Source organism: Carassius gibelio, chromosome B19, assembly GCF_023724105.1.
Source record: "Carassius gibelio isolate Cgi1373 ecotype wild population from Czech Republic chromosome B19, carGib1.2-hapl.c, whole genome shotgun sequence".
Classification (NCBI taxonomy): domain Eukaryota; kingdom Metazoa; phylum Chordata; class Actinopteri; order Cypriniformes; family Cyprinidae; genus Carassius; species Carassius gibelio.
Window position 1 is genome coordinate 22,346,605 of NC_068414.1, and position 24,053 is coordinate 22,370,657.

Consider the following 24,053-nt stretch of genomic DNA (forward strand, 5'->3'; position numbering starts at 1 on the left):
TCTTGTTATTGAGTTCCTGTTGTTCATCTTGTCTCATAACATAGTCATAATTGAATCTATAGAGGCCATTAATGCCTTTTTTATAGATTTTCTCTAAATCTAGCGAGAGCAATTCTCTGTTTTGCCCGCCTATGTTAGTGCTATTTAGATAATGAGCAGACAGAACCATAAACTGACATCCAGAGGCCCACTCATGCCTGCAGGGAGATGAACACATATAGCTTCTGTCCTCACATGCCTCGCTGCTTCTCCTTGCTGTAACTTTTCACACCACCACTATCTGTCCCAATGCTTGTCAGTCTCCGCTCCTCTAGACTATGATCAAGTCACGCTCCAATGAGAACATGGATAACCACTGTGTTCACAACTTTTTCCAAGGTGAAGCATGAAGGTAATTACAGTCTGTCTATCGATGTCTTCTGTTTGGAAGGAGGCTACAGAATCAAATTCTTTGAAAGGGGATTTTTACGATGTTAACTTCTCAGAAATGCATTTTACAGCCAATTAGAGCTCAGATCAATTATCTTATCCACCATTTAAATCACTTATCTTTAATTTGGCCATATAATAGCACAGCTGTGGACTAGGGCGTTTGTCATTGAGTTGTTGCAATATCATGAAAATCACTGCTGACTGTTTGAGCTGGAAATGTGTTTACAGCTCTGGCTATTAACTCTTATCGGAAGCTGGATGGAGATGTGGAAAACGCTTGAAAACAAACATTCCCCTTGTTGGATCAGTCCAATTAATACTCTTAAGCAGTGCTGGACCGGTTCCCCTGCTTCTCTCAATGGGAAAACGTGATGTTTGCTTGCTAATCTCCCTCACACAAGCTGAATTTCATTGAGCAACCATGTGCTGGTATTAATTGAATTAAAAGGTCCATTACACCCAGTTTGTACTCTTTTTTTGCTCTTGAAGTATTGTATTCTTAGAGTCCCTTAATCAGATCACATCCCAATGCTACTCTCCGTTTGAAATTTTGGATCTGGCTGCTAATTATAAACGTGAAATATAGGTCTTCACAGCTGGCGAATGACAAACGTGTGACGGTGCATTTGAACATATGGTTCGTAACTGGTATTTAGATCAATCTGGTGAAGCAGAAGTGTCATTTAGCTATGTTCTTTCATAAATAGTCATGAACTAAATATTATTAATTATAGCATAGTACTGTAGCACGTGGAGCAACCAGAAAATGCCAGGCTTTTTGTAAAATGGAATTGTGCCAGCTGGGTTAACTGTCAACTCGACTGAACTGCCCTGGTCATTAGCTTGACAAAAAAAAGACTTTTTCATGAGTCAGGGAATTTTAAACCCAGGCCACATGGTTTTTCTGCAGACATGGAGGAAATAACAGTATGTGGTCTGTGTTCAGACTTGAGAAAGGGACTGATTTGTGGTCAAACATTGTACATTATTAACCAGACTAGCTTGTCGCTGAATAGAACACACTGAACATTTTCTCTCTTGCTCATAATATTTCTTAGTCTCTCATTAAGTGGATTGTTTCCATATTAAAGCATTTCAAAGGCATCATTAATGTAGAGTTGATGTAAGAGGCTCTTGTGCGAGCAGCTCTAGTGGCTGTGTGGAATAACAGCACTCTCAAAGACTCTTCCTTCCATTTACTGACGATTACAGGTTCATCACTTTCAAAATGATCACAGCTTAATTCCCTGATTCATCTTTTTCAGTTTCGTGCAATAAATTAGGCTTGTATTATTAATTTTTTCCATCTTCATGTTTAATTTTTTTGATTAATGAATAAGCATTGTGCTTACAAAACGGGTCTGTTTAGATGGGGGGTTTCATTACCTAAATTCAGGTAATAAAATGCAAAAAATAATGTGGCCTAATGGTTAGAGGGTTGGACTCCCAATCGAAGGGTTGTGAGTTCTAGTCTCGGGCTGGACGGAATTGTGGGTGGGGGGAGTGCATGTACAGTTCTCTCTCCACCTTCAATACCACGACTTAGGTGCCCTTGAGCAAGACATCGAACCCCCAACTGCTCCCCGGGCGCACAAGTGGCCTCATGGTAAATTCGCTGACATATAGCTCCAATGTATTACGGGTGTCCTAGTCTCATCCTCAGACGTCACGCCCGCAGATCGCTGGGTAAACGTCTGATGCATATCGGACATAAAAGTGGAAATAGCGTCGGAGTAGGAGTGTGGAAGTCATCGTCTGTTCGGTTGAATTATATAGGATTTCCGGGAGATGTGTGTGTCGCGTTCTTTAAAGTACCACCTGGAAACAAAGATAGCGTGTCGCTGAACCCCCTCGCGAAAGAAGAATGCCATCGAGTTTACAACTGTGATGACGAGCGCATATCAGGATCAACTAAACGCTGGATTCTCAACAGTATGTAAAATATTTAAAGTTTGCGGCATAGAATCTTTAAAATACGTCCGAGAGTTTCACACATCGGTCTGTTATTGTGGCGATATTTCCACACCCTGAAACGTGACAATGAACGAAACAAACTGTGATTGGTTCTCAGTCAAACAGCCTCATGGGCGGGCCTTGGCCAATGAAAGCTGCCATAGATTCCAGACCTTCAGCCATTAGTTTGAAGGTCTGGCTATGCAAGACTACAGGTGTCCCAAGTTCAAATCCCAGCTCTAGAACCTTTCCAGATTCTACCCCGCTTTCTCTCTCCCACTTCACTTCCTGTCATGTCTACACTTTCCTGTCATAATAAATGTAAAAAAAAATTGTGGTAATGTCCAAGGCTTTACATTTGTGAACAAGGTTCATAACTTCCCCACATATTGACCTTATTCAATTCCATATTTTTAATAGAAATGAAAATTATGCTTTTTAAAGGATAAAAGTACAGTGTATCCAAAGTCCTTTTTTGTGTTTATTAACATGATTTTTTGGCTGATGAAACATCTTTCTGACAAAAACATTCAAAGACTGAAACCCTCTAACAGTTTTGTGTGTTGTGAAATCATCTACCTTTACAGTGCATGCCTTTCTGAAGACCGCAAGTCTATCCCTCACAGCATTTTTTGTATCTGAGCTAAATTCAGGATGGTGTCCAACCTGAATTGTGTCTGTTGGTGGGTGCATGCAATTTGTTTAAGTGTAAAATTAGCCGTTTTTAATGGTCAATGAATGAAAGGCGTAAGTCATTACAAAAAATGGGGATTTGAAGCTATCAGACTTCGTAAAGGATGTGAAAGGACCATAAAAATAGCATAAAAGTAGTATATTGTGGGATTTTCTGAAGTCATATGATAGCTTTGAGTGTGAAATTTCCCCTTTTGTGTTACAAAGAATGTCATACAGGTTTGAAATAACATAAATTGGACTAAATGATAACATAATTTTTATTTTGGGTTGAACTATGTCTTATAGGACACTTCTTCATAATGTAATAGGTCACCACATGATGTCAAATATAAAAATTAGGACCTTAAAGCAACCAAATCACTGACCTAGCTGACGTTTTCCACAGGGGTTGCTTTCTAACCACTGGAGGCAGTGAAGGGCACTTCAAGTCAGTTTCATTGACCTGACTCCACATCCTGTTAGTCTAGCTCTGATAATGAGGACATGGCATCCAGTAGCCAAGTCCTCTGGATGTCCTTTTTTTTTTTTGTAGACAGTTGCACAAATCAGTTTTATTACTTTTGCAGCTTTTCACCCATTATGTTATGAAAGCATGTGCCTTCAATTGCAAAACAAGAAAGGAAACAAAAGAAAGAAAAAACGTTGCATTACCATGAGAAAGTGTGACGCACCGATGTCTGATGTAAACTCAGGCATTTTTATATTCACTGGTTTTGTTGTCACAACATTCAGCAACTAGATTTTGAACATGATATTCTTGCGTGGTTGTGCAGTTGAGTAATATTTGTTTAGAAGATAAATCAGATAAATTAGATTTAATTGAGAGCAAATTAACCAGATCCCATCGAATGTAGCATCAAACACGTGTCTGATGCAGGAGCGATTGTCTGTTGTACAGTCAGTTGTAGTGTTTGTTTAGCTGTGCCCTTTGTTACATCCATCCTGTCATCATCCACCTACATAAACTGCACTTACAGGCTGAATGAAATATGACATTAGCTCTGCTAATCTCAGCCTCTTGTTATGGCATATTTATTTCTTCTTGATTCACTAATGGATTTGAAAGACTGGGCAGCAGTTGAATGACTGCTGAAATGATTCAGTGATTATACCCTTCATTCTGTGCTTAGATGAACATACTGTTTATAGATCACATGGCTCTCTCTGAATCAATCCAGCCTTTTACTATATCAGCTCAGTACTGTAATTCAGTTAAAAAGGTGGATGGCCATTGAGTAATTATTAGTATTTCATAGTTATATTAAATATATATAAACATACGTTCAGGAACAAAGATAAGAAAAATCTTAGTGAGCTGAACAAAGGATGTATTATTCATTTTCATTTTATTTCAAAGGGTCTCCAGTAGATTAAGGTATTTTTGAAATAGTAGACCTGACTGGAGTAGATTAAAGAGGCTTTATGTAATTGGAAAAGGCTATTTCAACCTTATACCATGGATAAAGATGTCTCAGTTGGTGATTTCATGATGATTTAGATCCAATGCTAATGATCCAACAAGCACAGGTTTCTAATTAGTTGATTTTCTATTTGAATAGGAAGTTTGGGTGTAATATTTTAAATTGCCAATCCGTTAAAATGACAAAATAAAAAGGATAGGGTTCAGTTAACTACATAACTGCTATGATTTGCTACTTTCTGTTGAGTTGCAGTGGGTATAAGGGGGCGGGAATTTCTCATTTTAGAGAGCATCTGATCGGACAAAAATTTGTTTAGTGCAGGATGAGTCATCAATATTTTTGTCCCGTTTCCGAGAGAAAAACTGTGAACTTTAAATGTGTTAAAAAGTTTTGTCCATTACACTAGACATGTCTATATTTTGGTCTGTTTACAGGAGTTATGTAGTCAGTGGGAAACTGATATTGCTCATTTGTTGAATTTGTTGTGCAGAACAAACTTGCTGTCATGAGATATCAATGTGCAACTGTGCACTTCGGGTTCAGAGAAAAATAGGCAATCAAGCAATTGTCTTGGTCTCATGACAGCAATTTTGAAGCTGTAGTCATTGGCAAAGATCTGTCTCACAATGCATTATGAATGCTGTGGTATTTTTTATTTGTTTGTTTCTCTGACATGTGACCCCTTCTGGAGATGAATTTTTAACGACTGTGGAAACAGAAGACAGGCCTGTGGTTCTGATGCTGTGCCTGTGTTCCAGCTGTCCGTGTCAGGCACTTATTCTCCACAGTTCTCCCTCCGCCCCCCGTCACAGGCCGTCACTGGATCTGTCAGAGAGTGTAGTTCTTGCTTTTTTTCCATGCTGGAAACAAGGAGGTGTTCAATGCTGACACAGTGTCCTGTATTGTTGTGAAACAGTCAGGACAAATGCAGTCGCTGTGTGTTCACCCAGATGTGTAGAGTGTCATTTTTTCCTCAGTGTGCACCCATTGTAATCAGGAATATCTATAATAACAATAATAGTAATAATTTAGAAAAAAATAATTTATATAATGCTATATTTCTTTTTAAAAAAGGATGTGTTCAAGTATGGTGACCTGTACTCAAAATTTGTGCTCTGCATTTGTCCCTGCTTTATAAGTACTAATAAACAGCCAATATGCTAGTAATATGCATGCTAATAAGCAACAAGTTCATATGGAGAATTATTCCATAAAGTAAAGTACTACCATATATAGCCAAGCAAATATCATGGTTATAATGTATATATTCTGTTTGATTTTGTCTATATATTACATTATTATATCTTATATTCAGGCAATATATATATATATATTATGAAATATATAATATTCTACAATATTCTAAAATATTTGTTTAAACATCTTTTTTCTTTATTTTTTATGTATTAATTGTTTTAACACAATCTATCTAAACTTATATTTTTATATTTGATTATATTTTTAGTAGACCTGTATTTTATTTTTATTTTATTTTATTTTTATATATATTTCATAGTTTAATAACAATTAGTTAAGAGCTATGGTTGTCAAATCTTTAATATATCTTCGATAAATAAATCTTTCTATGAAATAAGGATGAATAAAAAGTTTAAAGCATTATTAAATGCATATTTATAATGCATGTGTGTTTAGATTAGGCTTCAAGCTGAGACTAGCTTGCGCGAACACGTTGCCTGTAAATCTAACACTCTCACCCACTCATGTGGTCAGTTGATGAATTATGTATTCATCAGACCATGTTACTGATCATGTGAGAAGACTCAGCCAACACATGAGAATGAAACATAAAGTAAGCAATTGTTTGTGTCTTGTTTATCCCGTTATGCTAGTAGCTCCCCCTCACTCCGCTAGCATGCTACTGGGCCCCCAGAGGTATTTTCACAAACACAGGATTAAAAAGAGGGCAAAATGACATTCCAGGCCAGATAAACAGAAAAAAATGAGTCAAGAGGATGAACATAACCATGCGTTTTGAAGGAGCTGTGGACACAGAGCAAAAGGCTAATTATGCTGGAGAGTTTCAGATCACCTGACTCATCAGTTCTCCTTCATGGCAAAGTGTTTTTTTTTTATATAGTTGAAAGGTAAAATGTTCTTTAAAGTAATGCTTAGACTCTAAAGTAATGCTGAGACTCACAGAATGCTTTCTGTTAAAAGACTTTTACTATACTGATGAAAATCTTTTAATAACTTTCAGCATTAGCAAACATTCAAATACTTGGCATGAAACTGGTGATTCGTATATTCTATGTTTCTTCCACTATTAGCACGTTTATGTCCATTTTTATTCAAATGAAGATTTTCCTTATATGTTATAAGTCTCTTACTGTATGCCCAACGAGATTGAATTTATTTGATCAAAAATGACATTTTTATTACAATTTGAAATAACTGTTTTCTATGTGAATGATAAAGCTGAATGTTCAGCAGCCATTGCTTTAGTAACATTTCTTATTATTATCAATGTTTAAAACAGTTTTTCTTGCTGTGCTGCGTAATATTTTTGTAGAAACCATTATGGTGTTTTTCCCCCTTCATGTATCATCAACTGAATGCATCCTTTTTGAATAAAAGGATTAATTTCTTAATAAAATAAGAATTTATTTATTTTGCAAAAAATTATTAACCCAAAAATTGTGAGAATATTATTTCTTGTGTGTATGCAGGTTGCTAGCTATGAAATACACAATAGCAAAACAAATGTTTTTAAAATAGTTTAATGTAACTTCGATCACAGAATGCCTTTTGTTTCTTAAATTTCTATGATTCAGAAATAGGACCGCAAATGATTAATTGCGATGTGTGTGCACTGTGTATATTTATTATGTATATATAAATACACACATGTATATATTAAGGAAAAATCATTTAGATTTATACAATATATATATATATATATATATATATATATATATATATATATATATATATATATATATATATAATATTAGTATATATAATATATTAATATATAATTTTGAATGCGATTAATTGTTTTGCAGCCCTGTTCAGAAAATGTGACAGAATTCTCTTGTGATTCCTTGTTAGTAGATAAATTAAACTAGTGAGTGTGAAAAGGGTATTTTTTTAGTGTCTGTAGTTGTAGAATCACCCATATGTTCATATCTAAGTGTATTCCTTACCAATATGGTAGAATGATAATTAATTTGACTTTGCCAAACACCTCATTTTGGAGCAGCTTCCTGTTTTCAGACAATAGTACAGGAATGTCTGTCTACGCATTCGTCTGTTGCATGGTTAATCCACTCAGCATCAGCCTCTGCGTTCCTCTGAGAGATCGCTGTGTTTGAATGTGTGTGTGTGTGTGTGTATGTGTGTGTGTGTGGTGACACTGGGAGCGCTGGCACCGCTGCTTGACTGTAGAGCCATTTAATGCGATCCGCTGTAGTCAGCCAGACTTTAGGCCACTCAGCACTGTTGCCAGTCTGTGATACAAATGGCGACAAACACTTTCAGTCGATTGCTCATCCCCATCCCTCCCTGCTTCCCCTCGGCCTGCCTCTCAGTTAATCCTCGGACTGCTCCCCACAAGGACTGCAGTCACCCCACAATGCAGCTGGAGGAGTGCTGGTGTAACATGCTGCATTAGAGGTATACCGATTAGCCATGGCTTCTCTGCTAGATGTGCAGTGACACAAAGAAGGATGAGAGACGAGAGGGATAATGAAGTAATGAGCAAAGAGGGACGAGGAAGAGAGTAGGAGGAGAGGGATGGATGATGGGCCTGGCTCAGATTTACTCACCCCTGCAGTTCTGTAGAAATTTGCCAAGAAAAATGAGAAGCTTTCAGAGCCTTAGGTGGGATCGCACAACATGCAATAAAAACTTAAAGTACTCTCCGAACAGCTTATACAAAGCTTACATTTCTTGGCTATTATGCAAGGTAGCAGTTGGAGCCAAAGACCTCGCAGGCTGCTGGGTTTTAAGACTGCAGTATGCTACAGTGTATGAGCAAAAGACTGAGGATATACTGTAGGATCCTGAGAGAGCTGGTCTGCTGTATGACGAGAAGACAAAAGTTTGAAGGCAACTAATAGGTGTATTGATCTAAATGGTAAAATGACAGGAGATAGATAGAGGTGAGACTGATGATAGGACGAATCAATGTTACTAGATGGGTGAAGACTAGCTCTGTTAGTCGGACCAAAGCCAAGAAAAGATTCAGCAATGACTTGGGAACCTACTGAAGAAAACTGAAGTTCATGTGTCTAAAACCTACTGTTCCAAAGATAAAGTTACAATTTAAAATTTAAAATAATCTTTTTAAAAAATATATTTATCATATTTTGTGATGCCAAATATGGATTTTGAGCAGCCATTAGTCAAATATGTTTTAATATTATCAATGATGAAAACGTGCTGCTTAATATTTTTGTGGAATCCCCCATAAATTTGAACTGCAGTGTTTGTCTTTATGTCTGGTATGGTTTATAGAACCATCATTCAGAGTCACAAATATGATTTGTTTCAGCCATCTTGTTCCTTTTAATTTTTTTGTACTGTATTATTTTTTTTTTTCAATTAATCACTGCATTGTGATACATTATCTCACTCTTCCTAGAAATCTCAAATGGTAAATTTATGTATTAAATTACGCTTTAAAGTCCACGGTTATTTTATTTGGGTGCCTGGTGACAAACCTTTTTCTGTTTTCATATTATCAAATGAATGACCAATAAAATGTCAAATTAAACCATGTAATTACATTCAAGCTAAACATCAAGTGTCCTAGACCGCTACTGTATAGATGTCTATAATGAATACAAAAGAAGATGTGAATTAATATATTCTCCCGTGGCATGTCAGACCTGACAGTAGCCTTCAGCGCACTACCCACACTTTGTCTGTTACGTAGAGCCCTCATGTTTGTCATGTCTGGCAGATTCACAAAAGACAGTCAGCTGCTGAGCCTTTTTTAGCCAGCTGTGGAGTGTGGACTGTCAGCCCAGTGATAGTTGGTTGAGCTCAGGAGAAAACGGTAGAATAGGGTGTGAGGGAAACTCTGAAACAGATCCACTGAATGTAGAATTGGCTGTTTCTAAAAATGTCTTCACTTTCAGGTTAGACCTCTGCTCAAGGGAATGTTTCTGGATATGCCCTCCTGGCATCTTTGAATAGGAGTCTATAACTGTGGTAGGGAATCTTCCAGGATAAATATGTTAGCAGCTTCATTGCCCAGACCTTTCTGCCAATGTTATCTTCAATAAATCCATTGAAGGACTGTAGACGAAGGGCCCATTACACTTCATCTAATCATTCGGTCAGCAATGTGACCACTCAATAATGCATAGCTGTTGATCAGTTTACATTATTGATGCTGTAAAGTGCACTAGAGATTATGCTTGCTTTTGTCCCAGTGCTTGGATACCCTATGCTCTGGTTTCGTGCTTCCTACCACATACGATTTGGACTGATTGGTTTTGGCTTGTAATTAGCATAAAATATCAGATTTAAGTCTAATTGGTTTTCTTCACATATGAGATAGCTTTGATTCTGCTATGATCAGTCATGGATTCTCATGGTGGCAGCTGGACACACTGACAGCTGCCTGCTGGTGAATGCAGCGTGTTCATTTGCTCAGACTCAGAGGTAGAGCAGTGTGGGTTCATTTATATATATATATATATATATATATATATATATATATATATATATATATATATATATATATATATATATATATAATGACATATTTACAATATTTTTTATATTTTAAAACGTATTGTTTATCAAATATTTTATTTATAAATATTGTATGCATATTTCTGTTCACTTGTTTGGGGTCAGTAAGATCATTTAATTGATCATTAAATTGTTCAGAGGTGATCATGAAGACAAGTTATTTCTTTCTTTCATATTTTGGTAAAGTGCTTTTCAACATACTTTTTGAAGAGACCGAAAAATAATGTTTCTACTGTACATTATTATTATTACAAATAAGAGTGATCTGTTGTCAGAATGATGTCAAAATAATGTATATATGGCAGAAATGAATCTTACAGTTCTAAGATTATACAAATCATAATTTAGTTAATGTCATGATTCATTTAAGCAAAAACATGCACGCTGTTATAATTTATTTTTTAAAAACTTTTTTTGAGCACTGAATCAGCCAATTAGAATGATTTCTGAAGGATCATATGATACTGGAGACTGGAGTAATGATTGCTGAAAATTCAGCTTTGCATCACAGGAATAAATCAAATTTAAACTGTTTTAAAAATGTAAAAATTGTAGTAATATTTCTCTGTATATTTGATCAAATAATTGCAATCTTGGTGAGCATGAGAAACTTCTTGCTTTTACATATACAAATCGTTCTTGGAAGTCTTAAAATGTTATTATTTCTATATTAACTCTGGTACTTGCCTTAGGAAGTTTTTTTTTTTTTTTAATGAAACACTGTAAAATCTGGGTCAGGGAAAGTGATTCTGTGTCAACATGAAGCTACAACTTATCCAGTGAACCCTTTTTATAAGGAAAGAGATAAAGAGGAGGCAAGAAAGTGTAGCATGGGCACGGGCCGATGTTTGTCCGAGAACCTGCTCAGGGGACACAGTTGTGCGTGACTGTCCTATCACACCACGATGCACAGAACCATCACTTACACTGAGGAGATGGCAAATGACAGTTAGTGTTTCAGACGAGAAGCACTGTTATGAAGATGCTCAGATTCAACCAGAGACATTGCACTATATATGAGTAAGATATTTTACATAAAATATGATTACATATAGTCCACAAGACAAAAAGAAAATAGCTGAAATTATTAAATGACCCCATGGTTCTTAATACTGTGTGTGGATGATCCACGACTGTTTTTCCCTTTTGGCTACCAGGTGTTCAAAACCTACGCCAATGAAGATTACGACCGGAGGAATGAAGAGGTGGACCCAGTGGCATCCTCAGCTGAGTATGAGCTGGAGAAACGTGTGGAGAAGCTGGAACTTCTCCCTGTGGAACTGGAAAAAGGTGAATAGCAGGATAGCAGTGTCACCAAAGAGATTTCTCAAAGGTTAAACATTTAGGATATATATATATATATATGTATATATATATATATATATATATATATATATATATATATATATATATATATATATGTATATATATATATATATATATATATATAATTTTTTATTTTAAGTTAGACTAGGTCTTACCATTGTGGTACTTTTGCTTTTTTAACCTTATAGTTGAGATACAGTGTAGCCTCTGTGACAACTAGCTTCCCTATAAACTTTAAAAAAAACAAAAACAATTAGATACAAATATGTTTTCAGGGAAATGTTCTGCATATATCTGCATATTTTGAGCACTGTGAGTAAATCAATGGTAAGCCTTGAATATTGATCAGTTGCAGTAAACGTGCATCCATTCATCAAACATCCAATGATTTATTGAATTGTCACTCTTTCCATTTGCCCAGCCCTAATATTTTTTCTTTCACTGGTTTATGTACGTTTATCTGTGTATGTCAGATGAGGACGGCCTGGGCATCAGTATTATAGGAATGGGGGTCGGCGCTGACGCAGGCCTGGAGAAGCTGGGCATCTTCGTCAAGACTGTCATAGAGGGTGGAGCAGCAGAGAGAGATGGAAGGTAAACTAAACTGCATATACTACGTTATTATTTCTCAAATGATTCATCCAAAATATCCAAAATAAAAGTTTTGTTGTTTACATAATATACATGTCTGTGTATATTATGTATAATATATATATATATATATATATATATATAAACATGCATGTATATATTTAAGAAAAAAATTGTATCTTGTTTATTTAAAATATATATACTGTATGTGTGTGTATTTATATATGCATAGTAAGTGTACACAGTACACACACATATTTTAAGCAAACAAAAACGTTTATTTTGGATGTGATTAATCACGATTAATCATTTGACAGCACATATGTATTGGTATTTTATTACCCTACTTTCTGGATATCGAGTATTTTCCATGTAAAAAAAACATCCCTGTTGGTCAAACAGTATAGAAAATCATGGGTTTCTCGTCCTTGCTCTTTTTAGCTGCACCCAGAGTGAGTGAATCCCTGAGAGTCCCTCATGAGATTTGCACATTGCCTAAAATTAAAGCAAAGCTTGAGGCTTTATCACTGATTGTAGCTACAGACAGGCTAGGGATGAGAATGAAAGCAGCCCACTTAACTTCTGGCCAAACATTCTAGTAACTTTAGTAGACTGTTTTTGCTTTACTAAAACGGACATCACTGGGGAAATAGTGGTAGTGAGATTAAGCAATTTTTATAAAAGTTTTTGTTTTTTCATTTTTTAATTAAAATGATATTAGCAGCATAAAATATTGAGTAAAAGTTATTTAACATCTATGGATTTGGTTTGTTTCACTTTAGTTTTAATGGCAGCAGCAATCAACAGATTTAACAAGACAACATGTTTATGTAAAACCTGTCAATCATGTTTTCCAGCATGATTTGAAATAGTTCAAAGAACTTCTTTAGCTGCATTTGAAGAACATCTGATCATCTGAATGAGTCACATGATCAATGTGTCACAAATTGACTTTAGTGTTAATTAGTGACCTAGAAATAGTGCAGAGTCTGAAGTACAGAATTGTTATTTTTTTTTTATTTTACAGTTATAATCTTTAAATATTGAAAGTTTATTTTCAAGTTTAAGATTTTGAATGTCAGCCTTTTAGTGTGGTCTCATCTTTTCACTGAGTGACATCAAACCCTGCTGAAATCTTGAGAAATTTGTACTTGTTTCAAGATTACCAAGCAACTGCAAGCTTTGCAATCAGGTTTCTAAAGGACTATTCAAAAGCCAGAATGTAATTTCTTCCACCATTAACTCTGGCTGTTTCTGAGCGAAGTATAACAATGTAGAATTCATCAGTGACATTGAAAGCTTTGCACTGGAGTCCTGCTTTATTATAAGTATATTGGTGACACTGAAAAATGCATGTGAAGGTCAAGCTGTGCTTACACCACACTCTTTAGGTGCACATTAGGATTCAGTCTTGCAAGCATCCCTCCGTCTGCTTTGCCTGCATAACAGCCGGATTTGCCAGGGGCTCGATATCCAGACTGGAATCAAGGGTCAAGGCAATTTGGTCAAACTCACAAAGCTCATTACAGATATCACACAGTTGGAGCTCTTCATGCAAACACTGTAGCATTCTGAAAATATACTATCACATGTTGTTAAGGAGCTTACTCGTCCATGTAATCCTATATGATTGTAATTCCTTCTGTCTTGTGAGCATTATTTCTCTTTAGCTGCTGAAATGAAAGAATGTGACCACCCAAGACCAACTGAAAACATCCACATTTTGTTCTCAACCTTCTTTGTCCTTTTTAAGTACTATGACCTAAATTATTTAATTGAAGTATTCACTAAGATTTTAATATTTATATTTATTCATGAAGTATAAAGGATATATTTGTAGAAAACTTTTTGTAGAGTTAGTAATTTAGTAATTGAATTTAATTAAATTATTAACAACAAAAAACTTGTATTTTAAAACATGTATTTTATTTTATGTATGTTCATCCACGTGGTAGTATAAAGAATGTATTTGTAGAAAATAAGTTTTAATTTATTAATTTGGTTATTAATAATACAAAACAAACAACTGTACTAATAGTTTTAATTATTATTATTTAATTATTCTATATTATAAAAAATATTTAGTAGTATTAAGAATGTATATATGGAAAATTACTTTGTATTATTATTATTATTACATATTGTGAATTATTAATTTAATTCACTCTTGATACTGTTGTCTTTTCATTGAAAAGGTGGAACAGAAGTCATATCTTTCATAATTATGCAGAAATAAATTTTTACACATCTTTACTATGTCTTTACAAACTGAAATTTTTGTCTGTACTTTTATCTTATTGTCTTCACAAAGAGTTCTGTGTCAAAATCTAGGGATTCACAAACTCTGGGAAACCCTGTCCCAGGATGTACTGTGTCCTTCATACATCAGCATATTTGATGCACTGAAAAAAATTAATCATAGCAGAGTGATGAGAAGGCCTCAGGCAGAACATAATTAAGCTTTTATTAAAAAAGTCATCTCAGAATGACAGAGTAATCGCTATTTAGTATTCATACAGACAGTATTATTCAAACCTAGTTTAGAGTTTGCACAGTGTCCTAATAGTGTCACTGTAACAAGCATTACAACATAACCACCTTCATTTTCCACAGAATTAAAGTGAATGATCAAATCGTGGAGGTTGACGGCACCAGTCTGGTGGGAGTAACTCAGAGCTTCGCTGCTTCTGTCCTGAGAAACACACAGGGAGTGGTTAGGTAAGATGCTAGATGTCTACAACCGGTTTTGCTTGTGTATTATGTCTCAATCCCAGGTTTGCCCCTGAATGCTGTCCGCAAGATCCTCACATCCCCACATCCTCACTGTAGCTTACAAGTGTTATTATTAGTGTATGAAATAACATGACATGCCATCGTCTTTCCCTCCCACTCAGCGTTCTTCTGAGAGAAACACAGACTTCTTATTAGTGTATCTAAACTCCCCTTAGACACGACAGCACAGAGCATGTCTTTGAAAAGCATATGGGCTTCTTCGAGTTCTTCATACTGTGAGAAAACAAGACTCTTCATTAACAATAGAGCTGCACAGCATGATGGAGCGGATTGTTTTTAACAGGTACTGTCAGTGCTGAATTATACTTCCTCTGTAAATATAAACACCCTGAAAAAAACTAATTATTTACCTTTAACTTTCAAATGCATGTTTATTTTAAAGGCTACGTAATTGCCTAATATAATTTCCTTAAAGGGATAGCTCACCCAAAATTTTTCATTCTGTTCCAAACCTGTATGAATTTTATAAATTATACGTTTTTGGGTGAAATATCTCTTTAAATGTGACTTTCTTGTGAGGGACACATGTGTGTAATAAGATAAATATGAAATAATGTTATCAATATATTTAAGGATCAATAATAATATAATATAATAAATCATTTTATATAGTTCATATATTTATAATGTCAGATTTTTACTTGAAAAGATCTTATAATTTAGTACTATGAAGGTCTTCACCATATTTTTGTTTTTGAGCTGTCTATCCTTTCCTGGTTTTGATTTATTCCCTCCTGCTGGTTATTTCTCTCTGTTCTCACCGATGAGGCAGTGTGGCCCAGATTTGGATTTTGTGCTATATTTAACCTACTGTAGGAATTAAGGCAGGTCTTAAACTCTGTCTGCTCCAGTGACCACCAATAAATATATGAAGATTGACACTCTATTAAGAACAATTCATTGCTGTGATGATTCAATGTCAGAGTCTAAAGATTTTTATAACAAGTTGGCAGGAACGCCTCCTCGCTGGGTGAAGGATGTGTATATCCTTAAATGCATCCTGTCACTCCAGATGTATGTGAATAATACTGGCGGATTTTGCCAATAAGAAAGCTCTGTCCTGGAGCAGTTGGGATCCCTGTGTGTGGTATCGAGATGGAAAAGAGGACTGTTTCCAGGTCAGCTGTGCTGCAGAAGCAGCAGAGATGCTTGGCATAACACGGTATTGGCCCAGTTGTTGCTTCAGATGTAGATCAAATTTGGGCCCTTATCTGTGCCTAATGCAGGTGATTAGGACTCCATGCTGAGCGCTTCCCTGCTGGTCCTCCAAAACATGGATTGTGCCGTGCAGAGGATGCAGTGAATATTATTGGAGGGAATTGTCTTTTTTAACTCCAATTATTAGACAATTTCACTCCTTTCATTTAATGGCTTATAATTGATAAATGGAATATATAACAAATCCATACTAGTGTGTCAAACAACTTAAAGGGATAGTTCACCCAAAAATAAAAGTTCCCCTTATGATTTACTCACCTTCAAGTCATCCTAGGTGTATATGACTCTCTTCTTTCAGACGAATACAATCAGAGTTATATAAAAAAAATTCCTGGCTCTTCCAAGATTTATAATGGCAGTGAATGGTAGTCGAGATTTTAGAAGGGGTCATATGATGGCCAATCAGAGCAAACTGTTGGAAGGAGGTGCTTTGTAGAAAACAACACGTTTGAGAGAGGCGGGGCATAGAGGACCTACAATCAGGGTTCCCATAGGGCCTGGAAAGTTTTTGAAAATAAACATACATTGATGCAGATCCTTGAAAATGGTTGAATTTATTTTGTGCAAGAAGTTTTCTGAAAAAAAAAAAAAATCCAGATTATTCCCTCTTATTAACAATTCGAGGCCTATGCATAGAAGCTTGCTTGATTTACATTAGTTACACGCATTTATGCGTTACGTTAAGTGTTTCACGCGTGAGGTAATTTGGTTGTACGTTGCCATGACGTTAGAGTGACCATATTTCCTCTTTTCCTCTTTTCCCATGTCTTCTTTTTGACCAAAAAAATAAATCTGGTCAGGATTTCTGAATCGGCAAAAATGTTGGGAATTTGGCTTTTGCTTTCTACAGTCGCCAGTGTGTTTTTGTATTAGAGCACTGCGAGGACTTTTTTCTTAATCCGGTGTTCTGTCAATTTGTCCTACTCTGTCAGATTTTGTTACCTCCCATTAAAACAGTGGGTACTATAATTGGACAACGAAAAATGCTACCTGTAAAGTTATGGTTTATTAACATCTACACCTACCACAACCCTTAACCTAGTTACAGTAATGCAGACACATTAAATATTGTAGTTCAGCCTGAGAAAAGGACGCAATATGTGCACATGCGCAATTAACCCTGGTAAGAAAATCTGACAGGTAGGACAAAATGTCAGGACACCGGCTCCCACTGAATTTCTGACCGTTATTGCTCGTTCCCGTAATTTTTGTGTCCGATCCAGCCCGCTCCCTGCAAACATTCTAATATAGTTTTTTTATCTAATATAATTTTTTCTCCCTATGGCTACTTTTAAACTGTTAATGGGTTGATTTTCCCCGTGGGTTAAAGATTTAAAATGTTGTTTGATTACATTTGACTAAAATGCTTGTATTGAAACTTTTTGCATTCTGCCTCTGTTAAAACTGTTAAAACTGCCTATGTTAGCTAGATGTTAAGTTTTGTGAAGGAGGGCCTCTGGTAGGAAGCTTTTTAGCTGTGTTTATGATCAATATGCGTAACAGTGACTGTAAAATATGTATTTTAGGTATTTAAATGACATATTTTTAGATTTGATATTTGGGATATGGTCATTGCAACACTTTGGGCCTAAGCTCTTTTCAGTAAAATCCATGCAAAACTTAATAGCAGATAATTTTAGAATATAATATAGGATGTACGGAATATTCTTCAGTTTTATGCAAAACAGAAATACAACAAATACAATATCAAATCTCTGTCGTATGAAGAAGCTTTTTTTGCATAGTTGTGTTTGACAAATGAAAACTGTAACAATGTATCTTACAAGATAACACGATGTAACCTCGCTCTCACTTGAAATGTGTTCCCACATTAAGTCCTTGAATTTGAGGGAATTGGACCTGCAAAGTCCTCGAAAGGTCCTTGAATTTGGAACCCTGTACAATAATGTACAGTATTTGAAAAATAATTAGTTTTTTTAACTTTAAAGCATGTCAACATATTCTGTCACACCAACTACACAAAATAATGATCTGTAAAATAGCATCATATGACCCCTTTTAGTGCATCCATCCATCCATCATAAAAATGTCATATGTATAGACAACTAGATGTAAGTCATTTGTAGGCTGATGTCTTTAGGGGAAAATCTGTTCAGTTTTTCTCTTAGTCAGTTGTTAGTGCTCAAATATTAGGTTCACTGCGCCACTCGATTTGTCTTTAAGAATATCACCCAGTACAGTATTATTGTAAGGCAGGTCATTTACATTCAGAGATTACTGATTGATATTTAACCAATTGCCATTCTGTTTGGTGCCACTAATGGTGCAGAAATGACAAACTTGACCTTTAATGATAAACTTTCATTTTCAAGTTTTCAATATTTCGGCAGTAATTTTCCCCCTGACATTCTCAAGTAGAATTATTTGACATTTTTAAACAGTTGTGTTCACTTTGTCACAGTCATTTATCACACTGACCTTGCAAGAATTACCTCCTGCCATGGTCATTGATTTATAGGGTGCATTATAAAAGATACAATCCGTCAATGAAGTAAGAACAAAAATGCTTGTTGAAGCCAGACACTACAAGAAACGTGCTTCACATATTTCACTTCATTGAAACAGAAAATATGTTTTTTATACTGAATGACATGCAATTTCACATTCCAAATTTGTATACCCAACTCATTTATGTAAAATCTACTTTGTCTCCATTTGAAAATCAATAGCCATGACCTTTTCTAGCTTCTACCAAACTGCATTTGTTCACAAAGCACCCCCCCTCCCATTGGTATTTGGTGTGTCTTTGCAGGTTTGTGATTGGCCGAGAGCGTCCGGGACAGCAGAGCGAGGTGGCACAACTCATCAGTCAGACTCTGGAGCAGGAGAGACGTCAGAGAGAGATGATGGAGCAACAGTACGTCCAGTATGATGCTGATGATGACGAGGTGAGCAGAGAACAGGTCTCACATCAGAGCTTGTGTGAGCATGTCAGCGGCTGTCTGAACAGGGTAATCCACCGTCACAAGCCAGTTGGAGCAGGTTCAAATCTATTATCCATGATTCGTCCATGCTACAAGCCTCAACCTGTTACAATTTGTCACATCAAAGTGCAGCAGGATGAAACAGTTCTGCTAGTCAAAATCTAGCTATTACCTGTTCAGTCATATTAAAAATAATGGTAAGACTTTAGTATAGAGACCAATTCTCACTAATAGCTTGTTATTAACCTGCCTACTATTAACATATTAGCTATTTATTAGTACTTATAAAGCACATGTTCTAAATGACCATGTTCTACATCCCTAATCCATCCCAAATATACCAAAACTTAACAACAACCTTTTAAACTATTAATAAGCAGCAAATTAGGAGGTTACTGAGTCATAGTTTATGGTTTTGGACCTTCAAATAAAGTGTGACCAAAATAATACTATGATCTGTAGGCTTGCATAGTTCTGGTTTATCAACATATCTGTTGTATAATTTCTTCTCACGGTGTCCTACATTTGACAATATTTTTCTAAATATAGCATAATAAGGATAGTTCCTCTAGTGCCAAATAATATAAAATAATATAAAATATAAATAATATATAAATCTCAAAATCTAAAATGTCAGCTGATTCCCCTTTTTCCCCTTTTTCAAACAGCAAAGTACGACTATTTACTTGTAACATTTATATAAGCATTTCCTTGCTGTATATTATTATTAGTGTGTGTGTGTGTACAGTATATATATATATATATATATATATATATATATATATATATATATATATAAAGAATACATACAATAATAATATGTAAAATGTATAACAAAAAATATGTTGCTGTTTCATTCAGCTTTTAACATGGAATCCATGTTTACTCAATTTTATTTTTATTATTATTATGATCATCATTAAATGTTCATCTCTTCTTCTCAGAGTAAAATTTTTTACATTTAGAATTTAATAATTTTCTTTGACTTTAGTTCAACAAAAATACAATTTTAAAGTATAAAATTGATTATATGCCTGTTATTTTTCAGTCTTACTACATATAATATATAGTTGGCATGATATTTCTCCTGTGTTGCAAATTTAATTTCAGCACTGTTACAAAGTGTGCTAAGGCTGTTGAGAGCTTCTCGTGGAAAAACACCAAGAGTGGCAGCTTTGTGCTCCATGGAGAGTTGATGGGGTTTGTTATATTACTAGTCACTGAGCAGTTATTGCTCAATTCTCATTAGTAGAGCGGGGGGCAGTCTGGCTTTCCAAACAAGAGGGCCACGAGTCTGTTGTCACATTTGTGACTGTGCTGCGATTTTTTTTTTTTTAAGGATTTAGAGCGGAGCATTACCATAATGCATGCAGGACTGTCACAGTGGTGGGATTCTATATGAAAGCTCTGATGACTGACTAAAGAACGCGTTGAATTAATTGCCCGCCACAAATCAGAGATAATTACCTCAGTAGACCAGGCAATTTCTACCTTGTGATTTGGAGGACACGGACAATTTAGCATTACAGTCTCTTGTGCAGCGCAGAATGATGAAAGACTCACCCGTACAAATGCAAGAGTGAATTTTTAATGCCTCATTATTTGTCAGTGAGAATCTAAATGAACATTTTGACTGGATGTGTGTGTTGATTTCAGAATGCATCAAAATTATTATATTATAATTATAATTTACATTTACTATAATATTTATCACATTATTATATTTAGCTGATGTCATCCTAATGTACCCGGCCCTCATGGATTTATTTGTTCCTCCTCTGCGGTAATATCTGGATATTGTGCAGCGGCTGGCTCATGTGCAGACTGCTCTCTTGAAATGGCTGTGCGATCAGCACTGTTTTATAATTCTGGCACAGGCGGTTTCTCCCAGCAGACAGGCTGCCCGTAAGGAATTGTAATGAATGTAGCAGTCTCTGCTAAAAGATTAGCATGTTTGCGTGTGGGTGGATGGGTGTGTGTTCGTGCGAATGTGCTGTGTGTGTGCTTGAGCGTCAGCACATGTGAATGTCTGTTTAAATGTTTCATATCAGTGTCATGCGAGAGAGGCCTCACAAAATGAAAGTTTAGGGGCTGGTGTGTTCACTGAGGCAAAATGTTGTGAACCAGCCTGAAATCTTGCTGTACTGTGGATTAGCAGCTGCCAAAACCATTCACAAGCTGCCTGCCAACAGTAAATGGCCTTAAAACAGCAGGGACCTGGAGGATATACTGGTTATAAGGACATTTAAGAAAGGTCTGGAAAGGTGGCGATGGAATGGACTTACAGTAGCCTCAGCCACACTTAGAAATATTTGAATTTCTAAGCATTATGTTATATCAAACTAAATAATGATAGACTGTTTTGAAACCTAATTTATTTTTAGACATTTTTACATTATTGCTGACAAAATAGCATTTTTACATTAGTTAGTCTGTTTTACTGATTGTGTTAATAATGTAACATTTTGGTAAATGTAATTTTTTAACATTTAAAAAAAATAATATAAATTTTCTCACTGGATAATATTGTCTGAAAAAGATCCCACTAATTTATGATATATATATATATATATATATATATATATATATATATATATATATATATACTGCCGTTCAATAGTTTGGGATCAGTATTAGCTATTTATGTTTTTTATGTCTCTTGTGCTCATCAAGGCTGTATTTAAAACTGTAATATTGTCAGATATTATTTTACCTTAAATGTATCCATTTAAAACATCCTTGTTGAATAAAAGTATTAATTAAAAAATATTTATTAACTCCAAACTTTTGAACGGTATTCTATATTGTAACACAAGATTTCCATTTTGAATAAATGCTGTTTATATATATATATATATATATATATATATATATATATATATATATATATATATATATATATATATATATTCATAAAAGAATCCTGAAAAAACATGAAGCAGCACAACTGTTTCCAACTTTGATAATTATTCAGCACATTAGAATGATTTCTGAAGGATCATGTGACACTGAAGACTGGAGTAATGATGCTGAAAATTCAGCTTTGCATCACAGGAATAAATTAGATTTTAAAGTATATTAAAATAGAAACTTATTTTAAATTGCAGTATTTTTTGACAGAATAACATGTTTAGCAATCTTATTTACTATATTAAACATATAGCAATATTTATGACACAAAATGGCTTAATATCCATATTTTTACATTTAGTTACTTTACATTTACTGTTCACATAAAGTTAATCTGTAAAAGCATATTACAGTTAAATCTTTAGAAAATCTCAAAAATGTATATTAATTTTCTTACTGTACAATGTAATGTTCCCAAATTCACAAGTAGCATTTGAATTTTACTATAATATGAAATATAGTAAATAGAACTTATTTTGTTATCTGATACAATGACCTTAATACATTTTATAGTGTGGCTCTCTGTACTCTCTATGCCTCTATACAGTATATGACCTTCTTGCAATTAGTTTCCTCAACCTCCAGCGTGTTAAAAGGATGGTGACACATATACTAATTGAATGTGACACTCCAAAATGAGCTAATTTGCCTCTTGAGAGTATCTGAGAGGTAATATTATGTTGATGATATGGAGTTTGTGTGCTGTTCACCGTGTCCTCTCATTTAACATGTGTGAGGGGATGAGAGAGAGAGAAGAGACACAATTGAGACCACTCAGGTTAAAGTAGTACAGTAGGACAGGGTTATATATGGCCTCCTGCCAGGCAGAATAATCTGATCTGGAAAGAAGGCCTCCCAGGGAACAGCCCTGCCCTGCAACCAGATACAAGCCCCAGCCAAGCAGAACCGACCTGTCTGTGTGTGTCTGCACATCCATCCACCTTAAATAACTTTGGCAGATCCACACTCAAGCAGGAGAAATATATGCTGCATGAATCGCTTTTATTTTGAAAAGATAACAGACCAAAACCATTCAAAAGTTTGGGATCAGTATGATTGAAGAAAATTTGTTATTTATATATATATATATATAAATAATAATAAATAAATATAAATATATATTTTATTTTTCATACTGATCCCAAACTGAACCAAATTCACAGACAGAAACGAAATGAAATTGAGCGGAAGTAGGAAGTCTGACGTAGTCAATAAAAAAATAGGGACAAAAACAAAAGTGTTGCATTTATAATTTTGTTCAGTAGCTTATATATATATATATATATTAAGAAACGGACTCAATGTTTAAATTTTATGCACGCATTGCTATGCAATAACTGAGATGTTCAGAGTGTTTGCTAGAGCATTGCTACATGATTGTTACGGTGTTCTTTGGGTTGTTAGGTCATTGTTAACTAGCTCAAGTCAAAAGACTTGTGGTCCTAAGATTTTGCTAGGCTGTACAAATCAAAATAAAGCTAAAATTTTAAATTGGCTAAGGATACCAGTTAATATAAAAGCTTACAATCAGGTTTTTAGGATATGAACACCAGGATGTTGTTAAGCCTATTAAAGATAGAAACCTTTCACATGGATTGCTACAGTAAATGCAGTGTGGATGTTTATTCCCATGTGCCCATGCCCAGACAGGGGAGTATGCCACGGATGAGGAGGAGGAGGCAGGCCAGACGGGAACAGACAGAGATGTGGCCATTGAGGTTTTCGATTTACCTGAAAATGAGGACATCATCTCGCCATCAGAACTGGATGCCACCAAACTTTATCAGAAGTTTCGAGAGGTAAACCATTATTGCATGCATTTTTAAAAAATGGATCAATGAAAGGAAGTACTTAGCCTTTAGAAAACCTGAAAAGGTATTAATTTTATAATAATAGTTTATATTTTGAACTTTCTAATCATCAAATAATTGTTTCACAAAATATTAAGCAACTGTTTTCAACATTGCTAATAATGTTTCTTGAGAAACGAATCAACATATTGGAATCATTTCTAAGTTAAGGCTGCTAAATATGAATAAATTAC

The 24,053-nt window shown here is 35.1% G+C and overlaps 1 protein-coding gene across 7 annotated transcripts in view; it reads left to right on the top strand.

The window, feature by feature from the left end:
- Window positions 1-24,053, top strand: part of ppp1r9a (protein phosphatase 1, regulatory subunit 9A) — a 50,754-nt gene that overhangs the window by 8,191 nt on the left and 18,510 nt on the right. For all 7 annotated transcript variants that reach the window (XM_052584758.1, XM_052584752.1, XM_052584754.1 and 4 more), the window contains exons 3-7: window positions 11,384-11,516; window positions 12,026-12,146; window positions 14,757-14,861; window positions 18,928-19,063; window positions 23,656-23,808. In XM_052584758.1, the coding sequence (XP_052440718.1) occupies window positions 11,384-11,516; window positions 12,026-12,146; window positions 14,757-14,861; window positions 18,928-19,063; window positions 23,656-23,808 (648 nt within the window). The remainder of the gene's footprint in view (window positions 1-11,383; window positions 11,517-12,025; window positions 12,147-14,756; window positions 14,862-18,927; window positions 19,064-23,655; window positions 23,809-24,053) is intronic.